The sequence below is a fragment of the Notolepis coatsorum genome, assembly GCF_963971535.1.
Source record: "Notolepis coatsorum genome assembly, chromosome: 4".
NCBI classification, from domain to species: Eukaryota; Metazoa; Chordata; class Actinopteri; order Aulopiformes; family Paralepididae; genus Notolepis; species Notolepis coatsorum.
The window spans coordinates 90,992,029-91,007,354 of record NC_140168.1 but is presented as its reverse complement, the minus strand read 5'-3'; the positions used below and the strand labels follow the sequence as shown (position 1 = coordinate 91,007,354).

The 15,326-nt window shown below is 44.2% G+C and overlaps 1 protein-coding gene across 1 annotated transcript in view; it reads right to left on the bottom strand.

The window, feature by feature from the left end:
- LOC311226609 (uncharacterized protein) overlaps nucleotides 1–15,326 on the bottom strand; it is a gene marked incomplete at its 3' end in the record, with an annotated part of 103,509 nt that overhangs the window by 19,947 nt on the left and 68,236 nt on the right. Inside the window, exons 13-14 of the mRNA XM_084312028.1 lie at nucleotides 9,394–9,533; nucleotides 2,905–3,024 (exon numbers count right to left, since the gene is read on the bottom strand). Of these exons, the coding sequence (XP_084168154.1) occupies nucleotides 2,905–3,024; nucleotides 9,394–9,533 (260 nt within the window). The remainder of the gene's footprint in view (nucleotides 1–2,904; nucleotides 3,025–9,393; nucleotides 9,534–15,326) is intronic.

The following is a 15,326-nucleotide window of genomic DNA, read 5'->3' as shown; positions in this document are numbered from 1 at the left end:
CCCTCCCTTTCCTTCACGCATGATGAAGCATAATGTATACCGATCATATGCATTTGAACTTTTTAATATAGCGTGTATAGGAAAGAAACGCCAATCGATAATCTATCATATGCGTCGGGGCCTATAAGTCGCATTTTAGGAATTACTGCCGAAAACCTTAAAAACATTAACACGACAATGTGTGAATGAAAAAATATAACGTTCCCACATCCGGAACGATAGATACCCGATGTTGAATGGGCCATAGTAATGTCGATATAGCTATAATATTTAAAAAGTTATAGCCCTGCAAAGAAGGTAAACATCTCCATAGGCTTACAGCGCTGGCAGACTGGGCCCAAATGTGTTAAGAGGTTAAAGGAACACGCCAACATTTTGGGAAATTAGCTTACCGTCTTCTCCAGAGAGAGACAAGAAGATAGATTCCAGTTTCCTCTCTGTGCGTTCAGTGGAAAGCTATCTGGCTGCACGTTAGCCTAGCTTAGCACAATGAATGGAAGCAGACATGGCCGGTTAGCCAAGGCATTGTCAAACTAACACCTCTCCCGAAGGCTAACCTGCACTGTCCACTTCCATTCATTGTGCTAATCTAGGCTAACATGCAGCCAAATAGCTTTCTACTGAACGCACAGAGAGGAAACTGGTATCTATCTTCTTGTCTCTCTCTGGAGAAGACGGTAAGCTAATTTCCCAAAATGTTGGCGTGTTCCTTTAACCTCTTAAGCCCGGAGCCCTATTTTCTGAAAATCTGCCTAAAATACATACCTAAGTAAATGGAATATTATTATTGCTCCACTTCTAAGGTCCATTTGCATGTTCTTGGTCTATCTATGGACCTCAGTGAGTGTATTCCCAGTGTCAGAAATATTGTGTCTATTAGTAGGCTTGCTTAAATTGTGAGGATAACAAAGGAGAATATGAATTATGATTCTTCTTTGCATCTTTGACAGTGAATAACACCATGCTAAAAATGACCAGACATGAAAGACTGCCACTGAGCTCGTTCAGTACCTTCTTGAGATCACGTGTACAAAAAATCTAAGGAACTGAATAAAGGGAAGATGATTAAACAGAAGGTTTTGTAGATACAGTACTGAATTCTCCCATCCGGAACAATGCAATTTGAAATATTATTATAGAATAGCAGGCCTATAAATAACTTTTCGCACATTTATGGCTTGGGCCAAATCTTCTCTTTCAAATGGCCGAGTTCAATTTGGATTTAGTATCACCAGGCGTGCATGAAGAACAGATAATGAAATCTACTGTATGTACAGTAGGTTTTTTATTCTTGCAAGAGCTCCACCATTTTTAAACTGATTTCAAATCAGATGTTTGCTAAATGCTCAAAATAGGGGAGACAAACTAACTGCGCTCCAATATATGCCAATAACGTTCAGTTTTGTGGTATATAATCCAGAGTAATAAGAAAAAAAAAATAATAATAATCAGGAAGTAATTTGCTTGCAGAAAACTAGAAGCCGGGTGGCCGGGTAGTGCAGCGGACTAAGCGTCTGTCTACCACCACAGAGACAGTGGGATTGAATCCAGCTGTGGTGCTTCCGGGTTGGCCGACCGTCCATACTAACACAATTGGCGGTGTTAGCGGGTGGGAAACCCGGTGAGGGTGGGTCCTGGTCGTTGTAAACAGCGACTCCTACTACAGTTAGGTCGGGGCGCCTGCACAGCGAGGGAAGGATCTGAGAGAGGTAGTGTGACCTTCCACACGTTACACTCTCCCAGTGAGAGTCCGCGCTGCCAGATGAAAAGAAGTGGTGGGCTGGGTACACATGTGTCGGAGGAAGCATGTGATAGTCTCCGCCCTCCCGGACCGACGGTAGGGGGTAGAGTGCGCAACGACCAGGAAGGGGATTGGGAATTGGCATAACGACTAACATTGGGGAGGGGAGAAAAACAGAAAAGAAGGGGGAAAAAGATTTTATTTTTTAAATAATACTAGAAGCCTTTGGGAAGTGTAGTTTTGAAAAATTCCAACGCTAATTGAAAGCTCTGGATGTCCTCTTCTCAAAATGACTACATTCACAGACGGCCGGTAATTCAAAATGGCCGATTTCCGCAATGACAACAACAACAATCTTTTTTTAAACGAAAACATCACTAATAACATTTTAACCTATTGGTAAACAAACGTATTGATGAAAATATACATTATAACTGCTGTTGTGACATGGTTATGTTTATTCTTGAATACGTTTGAAAAAAAAAAACGATAATTATGTCAGACAGTCTGGAGAGCTTGATCTATGACGTGATGCCATTTGCGGTCCGGGGCGAAAGGGGTTAAAGTAAGATAAGATAAGGATTCAAATTAGATAAGATAACGGTTAAATTAAGACAACTATTCCTCATTTGGATGAGGACACCCTGGAACCCCCCTGCGCCCCATGTTACTGGTTACAGAACCACCCCACGTTACTGGTTACAGAACCACCCCACAGTACTGGTTACAGAACCACCCCACGTTACTGGTTACAGAACCACCCCACAGTACTGGCTACAGAACCACCCCACAGTACTGGTTACAGAACCACCCCACAGTACTGGTTACAGAACCACCCCACAGTACTGGCTACAGAACCACCCCACAGTACTGGTTACAGAACCTACTGGCTACAGAACCACCCCACAGTACTGGTTACAGAACCTACTGGTTACAGAACCACCCCACAGTACTGGTTACAGAACCACCCCACAGTACTGGTTACAGAACCTACTGGTTACAGAACCACCCCACAGTACTGGTTACAGAACCTACTGGTTACAGAACCACCCCACAGTACTGGTTACAGAACCACCCCACAGAACTGGTTACAGAACCACCCCACGTTACTGGCTACAGAACCTACTGGTTACAGAACCACCCCACAGAACTGGTTACAGCACCTGGATCGGCTTCCATCCCTCGTTGCCTTTGAAGTAGAGGATCCTCTGGTCTTTGCGGAACGCGATGGCGTTTTCTGTGAGTATTTCTTCCAACTCCTCCTCATTGTTCACCACAAATATCTACACGTATACACATACCGTATACACACACACACACACACACAGTACACACACACACACACACACACACACACACACACACACACACACACACACACACACACACACACACACACACACACACACACACACACACACACACACACACACACACACACACACACACACACACACACACACACACACACACACACACACACACACACCGGCAAGAAGTTGATGGTCAGCCAATATTATAAGTACCACATATGCAATATATACACAATGGGTGATTTATCATAATCAAGTTTCTAAATATATTTTTAGCTGCAACCAGCAGCTCTATACACAAAAGTGTTCCCCGCCCTCTGGCGCCACAGCTTTCACCCTAGGATAGATAAATGCAATTTTATTAACACAAACAAAGCAACAACCAATAAACATTGTTTATAATAAAAAGAAAAAATAGTCTCTTTTGACACGCCATATACATGTAATCTGGGGGACACTAGTCTAGGACCCAGGAGTATGTAGAGGGAGTCGCGTGAGACTTGAAAGTTTACGTTTGTTCTCGTCAGTTTGAATGGAGCTACACGTTATACATTAGCAGAGCCAAGGAATTCGTGCTGTCCCACGCTTTAAGGTATGAGCAGGCTAAACACCTTTTTCGTTGGTAAATCTATTCTATCATTTCCCACCTACAATTTAAAGTCCTATATTTGGGGTAGACGTACTTGATGTGGTTGGACCTTTCCTCATTCCTGGGAACGCAGATGCTGGCTGGCTAATGTGTGTGCAGTATATTGTGGTATGTGGGCCGACGTGTATGCTACATGAACATGAGGATAATAATTATTTGTATTTTCAGGCTGTATAGGCGCCGATACTAGGGGTGGGAATCACCAGAGGCCTCACAAATATATTGCGATATGCTGAGTATTGCGATATTAATATTGTGATATATTGCGATTAATTACCTTTTTTCAACTGCAAAGTAAAACTTTGTCAACATGTTTTATCTAATAATCTGGGAAGATACTCCAGTCCTTCTACTCCGGAGCTGTAGAGAGCATCTTGACTGGAAACATCACTGCCTGGTATGGCAACAGCACGGCACAGGACAAGAAGGCCCTACAGAGAGTGGTGCGCTCAGCCGAGCGTACCACGGGTATTGCACTACCACCCCTGCAGGTTCTATACAACAAGAGGTGAAAATCCAGAGCCTGCAGGATAATGAAAGACCCTCACCACCCCAACAACAGCCTGTTCATGCTGCTGCGGTCAGGCAAACGCCTGCGAACACCAGTAACGAGGACAGAGATACTTCGGCTCAGCTTCTTCCCCCAGGCCATCAGAGCCTTGAACACTGAACTCTCCACACACAAGCACACATGAGCACACACACAACACACACACTGTACGCTCACACACTAGCAGCCACTTTAACATGAGCACACACACACTCATGCTGCACACGCTCACACTTATGGACACTTTACAGAAGGAAAGGTCACTTTAAGAATAGTATAGTATAACTTGAGATTGTATAATATAGCATTGTATAGCAGTGTACATAAAGACCCAGTGCCTCATCCGTAGCTAACAATGTACTGCACTACCACAGGACCTAGCATGTCCTACCATGCTCTGTAAATAACTCATGTACAGATACCGATATGCCCTACTTTACTTGTTTATTGCACAATGTCGCTCTATTGGTTGGATTCTTATTATATATTATTACTATTATTACTATTACAACACCAGCTCACAAGCCACGGCAATGGGGGGGGGGGGGGGTCGGCTGCTGATGGAGGCGCAGTGTTCAGGGTAACAGAGCATGAGGTGAGGCGGACCTTTAAAAAAGTGAATATCAGGAAGGCAGCAGGTCCGGACGGCATCCCCGGCCGCGTCCTAAAAGTCTGTGCCGACCAACTGGCCCCAGTATTCACTGACATATTTAACCTGTCCTTAGAACAGGCTGTCATCCCCACCTGCCTGAAGAAGTCCACTATTATCCCTGTACCCAAGAAATCCAAGCCTGCTTGCCTCAACGACTACCGCCCTGTAGCTCTCACCTCCATAGCCATGAAGTGCTTTGAGAAGCTAGTAAAGGGCTACATCTGCTCCTCCCTCCCCATCAACATGGACCCCCTGCAATTTGCATACCGCCCCAACAGGTCCACGGAGGACGCCATAGCCCATGTGCTGCACACAGCAGCATCACACCTGGACAAGAGGCAGGGGAACTATGTGAGAATGCTATTCATCGACTACAGCTCGGCATTCAATACCATAGTCCCCTCCATACTCATAGCCAAACTCAGGGACCTGGGCTTGAACTATGACCTCTGCCAGTGGGTCTTGGACTTCCTGACTGGCAGACCCCAGGTGGTGAGAGCAGGCAACTGCACCTCCTCATCCATCACCCTCAACATAGGGGCCCCCCAGGGCTGTGTTCTGAGTCCCCTCCTCTACTCCCTGTACACACACGACTGTGTGGCTCAGCGGAGTAGCAATACAATCATCAAATTTGCTGACGACACAGTGGTGGTGGGCCTGATCTCTGCCAACGACGAGAGGGCCTACCTGGAAGAGGTCAAGGTCCTGGCGGGATGGTGCCAGGAAAACAGCCTCTCCCTGAACGTCAGCAAAACAAAGGAGATGATTGTGGACTTCAGGAGGTCCGGGGTCAAGGACTACAGCCCCCTCAGCATCGACGGGGCACCGGTTGAGAGAGTCAACAGCTTTAAGTACCTCGGAGCCTACATATCCGAGGACTTGACATGGACCACACACATTGACAGTGTTGTGAAGAAGGCACGACAACGCCTCTACTTCCTCAGGCGCCTAAGGAAGTTCCAAGTCAGTCAGAAGATCCTTAAGAACTTCTACTCATGTACAATAGAGAGCATCTTGACCGGCAACATCACCTCCTGGTTTGGGAATAGCACTGCACAAGACCGAAGCAGACTACAAAGAGTGACACGTTCAGCCGAACGCACAATTGGAGGGGGGCTCCCCACCCTCCAGAACATTTACAACAAGCGTTGCAAGGGCAAGGCTAAGAGAATCATTAAAGACTCCAGTCACCCGAACAACTGCCTCTTTGAACTGCTGCGGTCAGGCAAGCGATACCGGAGTCTCAAGGCGAGCACAGAAAGACTCAGAAGAAGCTTCTATCCCCAGGCCATCAGGCTGCTAAACGAACAATGAATGAACACTACACAACAACAACCACCAAACGCACATAGCACACACATCCACACGCACACACTCACTTTAAACAAACACACTGTAGCACCCACTCCACACACTTTATAGCACACACCCACTTTAAACAAACACACTGTAGCACCCACTCCCCACACTTTATATTTATTGATGAAGGATTGCACTACAACTCGTACACCTTACTGTAAATTGTACCTAAATTGTACCTCATCCCATTTCTGCTTTGCACTAGATAGTACTGTACATTAGTACACTGCATAGTATTGTATATTATATGGTAACTCAGAACATTGTACATATGTCTATACCGAACACTGTGACCTCATTTTCTTCTTCTAAATTACATGCTATACTATGTTATTTGATACTATCTTGTCTAGCACAGTCTCTGGAGCGTAACAGTAAGAAGCATTTTGTATGAAAGTATTCTGTACTTCTGTATGACAACTATTAAAGAAACTTGAAACTATTGTATTATGCACATCGTTGCGGGCAAGACCCCCCGCATTTCACTGTATACCTGTATGCCGTGACAAATAAAACTCTTGTATCTTGTAATAAAATAAAGTTTTCAGTCTGTTCATCTCACTTCAATAATTTTTATTGCAGCAAATGGGATTTTCTCAAGCAGACACTGTAATCTGTGTTGCATTTACCTGACAAACTGAACTGTTTGTATACAGTCATATTCCAACTTAACTGAATGCACACGTGTGCGTGTGTGTGTGTGTACTATTGTACTATTACAGGTATTGAAATTAACAATGTAACTTCCTTATACATTTTTTATTTTGCATAATAAAATATCGATACTTGGCGTCCTTGTATCGATACAGTATCGCCATCGCGATACTATACTGTATCGATATTTTCCCCCACCACTAGCCGATAGCCTGAAAATACAAATACTTATTACCCTCATGTCATCATCACATACCGCAATATACTGAGCACACATTAGGAACAAACATAATTCAAATGTAACGTTAGCGCCTACCACATCAAGTCTACACAAACTATTGTAGACGGCTGTAGGTCGGAAATGATGGAATAGATTTACCAACGAAAAAGGTGTTTAGCCTGCTCATACCTTAAAAGCGTGGGGCAGCACGAATTCCTTTTAATTTATTTTTTATAAACAATGTTTATTGGTTGTTGCTTTGTTTGTGTTAATACAATTGCATTTATCTATAACCCTAATTCTGTCACCGTTTTATGTCACAAAGAAGGGTGGATCCGAAAGCTGTCAACATTTGTAACAGGTGACCTCAACACTTTGATGAACATTGTTACTCAGCTGATAGAGTTGTACCCTTCCTGCTGACTTGTCGTACAAAACGAGCTTTGGATAAAAGCATCAGCTAAATGACAAAATGTAAATGTATGATATACGCCATACATTATACGTTGTAGTTCATGCAGGTTAGGTGGTAAGAGTCAGACACACTCAGTTAGACAACCTAGTAGTTCTCAAGCTCTCCTCAGAGTGGACCGTGACACGTAACTCTCCGGCAAGACAAAGGGTGGAGGTATCTGTTTTTACATGAACCGTGGCTGGTGTAACAATGCAACAGTCATACATTTTCATAAATTGTAAACCCTTTCTCCTCATTCATTCTGGTCGGTGTTTACATTCCACCGGCGGGTAACGTGCAGGATGCGCAGCGCACGTTGGCCGACCAGATAGGGAGTGTAGAGCGAACAAATCCAGACTCCTTAGTTATTGTCCCAGTTTATTCAAAATGCCCCACCAGAGAGGAGAACACTTTGGATCACTGTTACACCACGGTGAACAATGCCTATCATGCCGTCCCCCGCGCACCACTGGGAGAATCTGACCACGTCACGATCCATCTGCATACAGGCAGAAATTAAAACTCTCTACACCTGTTGTCAGGACATCAAAGACCAGTGACGCTGTTGAGGATCTTCAGGCATGTCTGGACTCTACTGATTGGGATATTTTCAGGACTGCTACAAATAGTCTGGATGAGTACACAGAGGCTGTAACGTCCTTCTGTGAGGACAGCTGTGTACCAAAAACGGACCAGGCCTCAAAACTCAAAACTCACCTTTTCAATCTTGCTTTTGACCTCTAATTCTGTCGGTGTTATTTTATTTTATTTTTGTCATGTATTATTTTTGTTCTGTTTTTTGTTTTGCCATAGTTTGTCTCTCCTGCCCATGTAAAGCGTCTTTGAGCACCTGGAAAAGCGCTATATAAAATAGATGTATTATTATTATTATTATTATTATTATTATAACAATGATAAACCCTGGTTTACAACTAAACTCAACAGCTCAGGTTGGAAAAAGAGAAGGCTTTCAGGAGTGGGGACAGAGACAGTTTCAAGGTGTCAAAGAAGCTAAATGACTGCCCAAAATTCAAGCAAGCATGAAAGCATTACAGTAAGCTTGCACACCACGCCCCCCGCTCCCTCGTCGGGGACACTGGTGTGCGCCCGAAACCACCTATTCCAGCAGTCCAGGTTTGGAGCGAATCAGCGTCCCCGGGGACGGGGGGGGAGCGTTCTCATCAGGGACGATCACACCCTATTTTGGTGCGATCGTGCTCTGATTCGACCCCGAATGGCTAGTGTGAAAGCCCCCTCAGAGACAGAAACCCTGCAAAGCAGCGGTACCAGACTCTGCCTCTCCATCCACCCAGAAGCACTGTGCCGACCAGCTGTCTCCGGTGTTCACATCAGACATCTTCAACACCTCACTGGAGACATGCCACATGCCAGCCAGCTTCAAAACATCCACCATAATCCCTGTCCCCAAAAGGCCAAGGCCCAGTGGACTAAATGATTACAGACCCGTCGCCCTGACCTCTGTGGTGATTAAGTATTTTGAGCGCCTTGTGCTTACACATACACACCCCAAAACAATAACAGACCCTCTCCTGGGACCCCCTGCAGTTCGCCTACAGAGCCAACAGGTCCGTAGACGACGCTGTCAACATGGCACCCCATTTCGTCCTCCAGCACCTGGATCGCTGATGACACCACAGTGATAGGCCGAATCACCAAGAACGATGAAACGGCCTACAGGAGGGGGGTTGACGTGGTGCCGGGAGAACAACCTCTCTCTCTCTCAACGTGGACAAGACCAAAGAGGTGGACGGCTCTGCCGGTCATTATTTAGAACCCTCACCGCTGGGACCTTGTTGTAGTTTCCCCGCTGTGTGTAGCTGCCGAAAGGGGCGATGGTGGGTCCGTGGGGGGGGTCACACTCACACACCCCTGCGGGTCCGGGAAGACCCTGTTCACCTTTCTCCCCAACCACGTAGAGGCCTGTATCCCACACGCAAACAGACACGCAAACAGACACACAACACACACACAGACAGACACGCGAACAGACACACAACACACACACACACAGAGGCTGCATCACAGTATACTATAGACACAACAAAGTATAGGCATTATATAGAGCAGCGGTTCTCAAACTACGGGTCACGACCCAAAGTGGGGTCGTGGGTAGGTGACAGCGCATTGGCAAGTAAAACAAATATATATATTATAGATTTTCTTTTAATATCGTTTATGTTCTGGCAACATATTTTGGCTAAATATGCCTCATTTTATAAATGTGTATTGATAACATAGTGCTGTAATAAAATTTTCTATTGGTCAAGTTCAACAATGTCTGCTTTTATTTTGATATTCCTTAATCCCACGTTGAAATTACGCGATACATACAAGTGTGGGGTTGCTAAAAAAATCATAAATAAAATGGGGTCGTGGTATAAAAAAGTTTGAGAACCCCTGATATCAGTATCAGCCCCTAACATATCACAGGCTTTGGCCATAACTGTAGGCTAATGGTCTTGATATTTGGTGACCTGGGATATGCTCATAAACCTTCTGTTTGTGACATGGATACATTTCTTTCACCTTTTTACTTTGCTCCCATATCCCCAATTTTGTCATTATGCCAGTTCCCTTCCTGGTCGTTGCACTGCCCTACTGTTGGTCTGGGGAGGGTGGTAGACTATACCACATGCTGCCCTACTGTCGGTCTGGGGAGGGTGTAGAACTGTAGACTATACCACATGCTGCCCTACTGTCGGTCTGGGGAGGGTGTAGACTATACCACATGCTGCCCTACTGTCGGTCTGGGGAGAGGTGCCCAACCTTTTTTGAACCAAGATCTACTTTTTAATTTGCCACCTAGCCAAGAGCTACCAGCCCAAATTTGTCCTACTCTCGGCTAGTATTAGTAGTAATAGTATTAGTAATCCCCATTCAATATGCACATGACAGAAAATATTATATGGCATATAATATTTTCTGTCATGTGCATATTGAATGGGTTTATAATATAATATGATATTTTATATATCATTGTAACGGTGTAGTGTAGGAATTACAAGAATGACAAGACTGTAACTTCTCATGTTGGGCATGCAGGCAGCATGAACCATTTATTTCACACTCTGCACGTGACAACACACACTCAATTTCGATGGGCATGAGAAAACATATGTTTACATTGCCAAAGCAAAAGTGGAACAATACAATCAAAACAAAAATCATATGTACAATTAAAAGGGAATAGGAATGACGTGTAAACAGAGCTGTCATATTGCAACTGACAACACACACAGTCAATTAAATTAAAAGAAAACATGTTTACATTGCCAAAGCAAAAGTGGAATACAATCAAAAAACAATTCCACAAAAAGGTATGTCAACAGTCACTGATAGTTCTCCTTTATCTTTATCTTTTTTTTTTTTTTTTTTTTTTATTAAATCTCAGTCATATATGTCATCCTCACTGTCTTGCTCTGAATTGTCAGCTGTATTTACAATGCAGTGCACTTTTCCATCAGTGGGTTTTCTTTAGCTTTTTTGACACACTTTTGCAAAGTGATTCTGTGATCCACATGATTTGCACTGTTTCCCAAATGCTGGGCAATGTTCTCTGCCCATTGGATGAGAGTTGCCACAGTATTTGCATGTATAATCTGTGTCCCCAGTTCTGGGTGAATAGCTCCGTCTCCCTTGGTTATGCCTGACTTGTTGCCTAGCAACGGCGTGAACAGCGTCGGCGCATGGGCTCGCTATCTCCATCGCTCTCACTCCCATATCAGCCTGTTCCGCTGCTCTGCACATTTCAATAGCGGTGATTAACGTGAGCCCTTTCTCTCTCAACAGTCTGCGTCTTATGCTCTCATTTGCAACACCTAGTACAATTTTCTCACAAATCATTTCATCTCTTAGCTGCCCGTACTCACAGGTTGCTGCCTTTTCTCTCAGTCTGGTCACAAAACTGTCTACGGATTCGCCTTCCTCTTGTTTGCTGCTCCCGAACACGTACCTTTCGCCGGTTTGAAGTACTTTTCCAACGTATCCAGTATGACTTTAGCGTCCCCTTGATCCTGTTCGGTGAGATTCAGGTTGTGACGGTAAATGTGCCTGCATTCACTTCCCATCACACTCCTCAGAGTTGCAGCCTGAATGTTCATGTCGTTCTCGGTTATACCCATAGCGAGTGCATAGTCCTCGTATTCGGCACGGAATATGTCCCAGCTGACGCTCCAGTCGCCTGTGAAGCTCATCAGGGAGGAGGGTGGAATATTAGCCGCCATGCTAGCTGACAATAGCCCAACGTTACTTGTCTCGGTCTCCGTAATGTTGTCTTCAGAACCGGAGTCCGACTGTGACATAGTCAGCTAATATGTACATACATGGACGTAAGTTCAACTACTTCTGACACCATGTTTGTGTGGATGTTTCTACGGCATGAATAATGACAGACACAAGTATCAAGTTCAGCGTCTGTAATCAAAGTGCTTCACATTCCTCTACATCCGGGGTATTCATGAAAACAACAAAAGCAAGCGATTGCCAATCGCCTCGATCTAACTAGACCCCGTAACAATGATCTTCCAAAATAATCTCGCGGTCTACTTGAAACCAGCCCGCGATCTACCGGTCGATCACGGTCGACTGGTTGGGCACCACTCGTGTAGACTATACCACATGCTGCCCTACTGTCGGTCTGGGGAAGGTGTAGACTATACCACATGCTGCCCTACTGTCGGTCTGGGGAAGGTGTAGACTACCACATGCTGCCCTACTGTCAGTTCTCAAACTTTTTTATACCACAACCCCATTTTATTTAGGATTTTTTTGGCGACCCCACACTTAAAGTATCGCGTAATTTCAACCTGGAATTAACTCATTCAGCGCCAAAGGGCGCTGTGTACTGTGTGGTTTAAAGGCCAACGCTTTAAAGTATAGGAATACGTGGCAGTGTTTGCAGGGCTATAACTATATTTATAGCTATGGATACAATACTATTGCTCATTTGACATCGAGTATCTATTGTTCAATATGTGAAAAAAAAAAATTCATCCATACATTCCCGTTTAATACCGTGGTGAATATAAGTATGGTTTTAGGGTAATTCATGGGAGGCTGGTAATAGCCCCCAACATGTATTATACTAAATGCATTGGCGTTCCGTCCCTACACGACACATGATGTTTCATCATGAATGCATGAAAGGGTGGGGGGGGGAGAGGGTAGTTTTTTTATGCTTTGGTCGTCACCAACGGAATACGTTATGGTCTAGCGTTACACACATACACTCGGATAACAATGAAGGCATGCTTTGATCAACGCAAGATTTATATCATATAGCCCTTACCCCTTATCGCGAGTCCCAGTATTGGTGTCGATCGTGTCGCCAACATAATCCGCCATACATCGTCCATCTGGAGCATTTGACGCTCCTCAAGTTGATCGAGACAACCGCTCCCCTTGCCCAACATGGAAAAGTCTGCCCGGACCAATATAATCGACGCACAGCCCAAGACACTGAGTTTAAAATGATGTGCAATACCAGCCGCATCCTACCAGGTGGCGGTATTGGACGTTTGCGATCTCAGACTCATTCCCCATTATAACGCCAGGCTCCCTGGATGGAAAATTTATGGAAATATCGAATCAAAGAAAAAAACTGACAAAACCCGACTATAGGCCTACTCGGGTCTGGCGCTGAACGTTCTGCGAGTTAACCCGACTATCATCGGGTCTGGCGTGGAAAGTGTTAAGGAATATAAAAATAAAACCACACGTTGTTGAACTTGATCATGCATATTTATTAGAAAATGTAATTACAGCACTATGTTATCAATACACATTTATAAAACGAGGCATATTTAGCCAAAATATGTTGCCAGAACATACAAAAGTATTGATATTCTTGTCACCTACCCACGACCCCACTTTGGGTCGCGACCCTTAGTTTGAGAACCGCTGGTGTAGACTATACCACATGTCTCTCCTGCGATGCATGTGGAGTCACCATGTGCTTCTCTTTACCCGACAGCGAGGAGTTTCACTGGGAGAACATAAGACGCACAGGTTCACGCTATCTCCCCCAGATCCCCTCTCTGCTGAACAAGCACCCTGACCGACCAGTAGGAGTCACTGTGAGGACTCATACCCTCACTGGCATTACTGACATAGGAATGACTGGAGGTACCGCTGGGTAACCTGGATCTCCTCCACCTGAGCGTGAGGATTTAATTAAGGCTCATAAAAAAAAAAAAAAAAAAAACTATGAGCAAAACTAATGAGCACACATATTTGACATTTTATAAGAGCATAGCTTACTTCTTTAGATTTGGTTTACCTTTATTTTTTATTTTTATGTGAACGTTATGGTGATAAACCATATAATTATATATAAAAAACCTAAAATAATATATAAAAAATATAGCTATACAAGCTAGGTAGCTCCTTAGAAAAGGAGTTTCTCTCTATCCCTCTCTCTGCATGTGTACTAGTTTGTTAATGTTGAACTCACTGCTTTCCGAGGGATCATCCCTATGTCCTATGTTCCCCGGGTTCTATGTTCCCCGCTTTGATTGATTAATAGATTGAACATTTTATAAATTTTTATTATTTTATTAATTATTAATGTCCGCCTTGTTTCGAACGGTTAAGCTTAGGCCCTCTTTCGAACTGGTTAAGGTTAGAGTTTGGAATCAGGGCTGGTGGTCTAAAATGTTCAATCAATCAATCAATCAAAGCGGGGAACATAGAACCCGGGGAACATAGGACCCGGGGAACATAGACATGCTCCCCTTTCCGAAAGGCCTTTTCTGGTCCAATGCGTGCATCAATTTCTTTGATAAGAGACTACCTCTTTGTTAGATTTAAGCTAGTTTTATCACCATACCTCTGTTAGGTCGCTTTCACATATAGTTTTGGTGGACTCGGTGCGGTTCTGGGGGTGAAGTTGCAACATTGTTGCATTCTTCATTTGGTTCGCCTGCGTTCACATAGAGAAATCTGTCAGCGGACCGAGACCTTCTGAACAATGTCACACGGTCGAAAAGGGCGCTTGTCTATTGGACAGTGGAAATGTGTGTGTGGCTGCAAGCCTGTGTGTGCGCGCGCACGTGTGTGTGTGTCTGTGTGTGCTGTCTGCAAGCCCTCCAGATCAGCGGAGCGAGTTTTGACATGGCATTGATCCATTGTTCTATTGAAGCACATTACCACCATCCTCTCGCTAAACAACTTGTAGACCAATAATAATAATATAATAATAATAATAATAATAATAATAATAGTATTGACGTGGCATTGATCCATTATTAATGCCGTGCGCCTCGGTAATAATAATAAGCCGCGTGTTTCTTCCTTCTTCCCAAGATCAGATGCACAGTTAGATATATAGATATATAGATATATAGATAGATAGATAGATAGATAGATAGATAGATAGATAGATAGATAGATAGATAGATAGATAGATAGATAGATAGATAGATAGATAGATAGATAGATAGATAGATAGATAGATAGATAGATAGAGAGATTAGATGCAGTGTGCTTGTTTTGCAGTGAGTGCTGCAAGCAGTGGTAATAATAATCACTTCCTATATTTGGTTCGCGTTTGGTCCGCTGAAGCCGAACCGAGACCTACGTTTTCAGGCGGACTAGAGTTCGCCTGCTTGGTCCGCGGACCGAGTTCGACGCGCATTCACACAGACCCGAAAAACCGGACTATCGAATTCTGGTCCGAAAGTCCGGACCAAACAGCCCCTGTGTGAAAGCGACCTT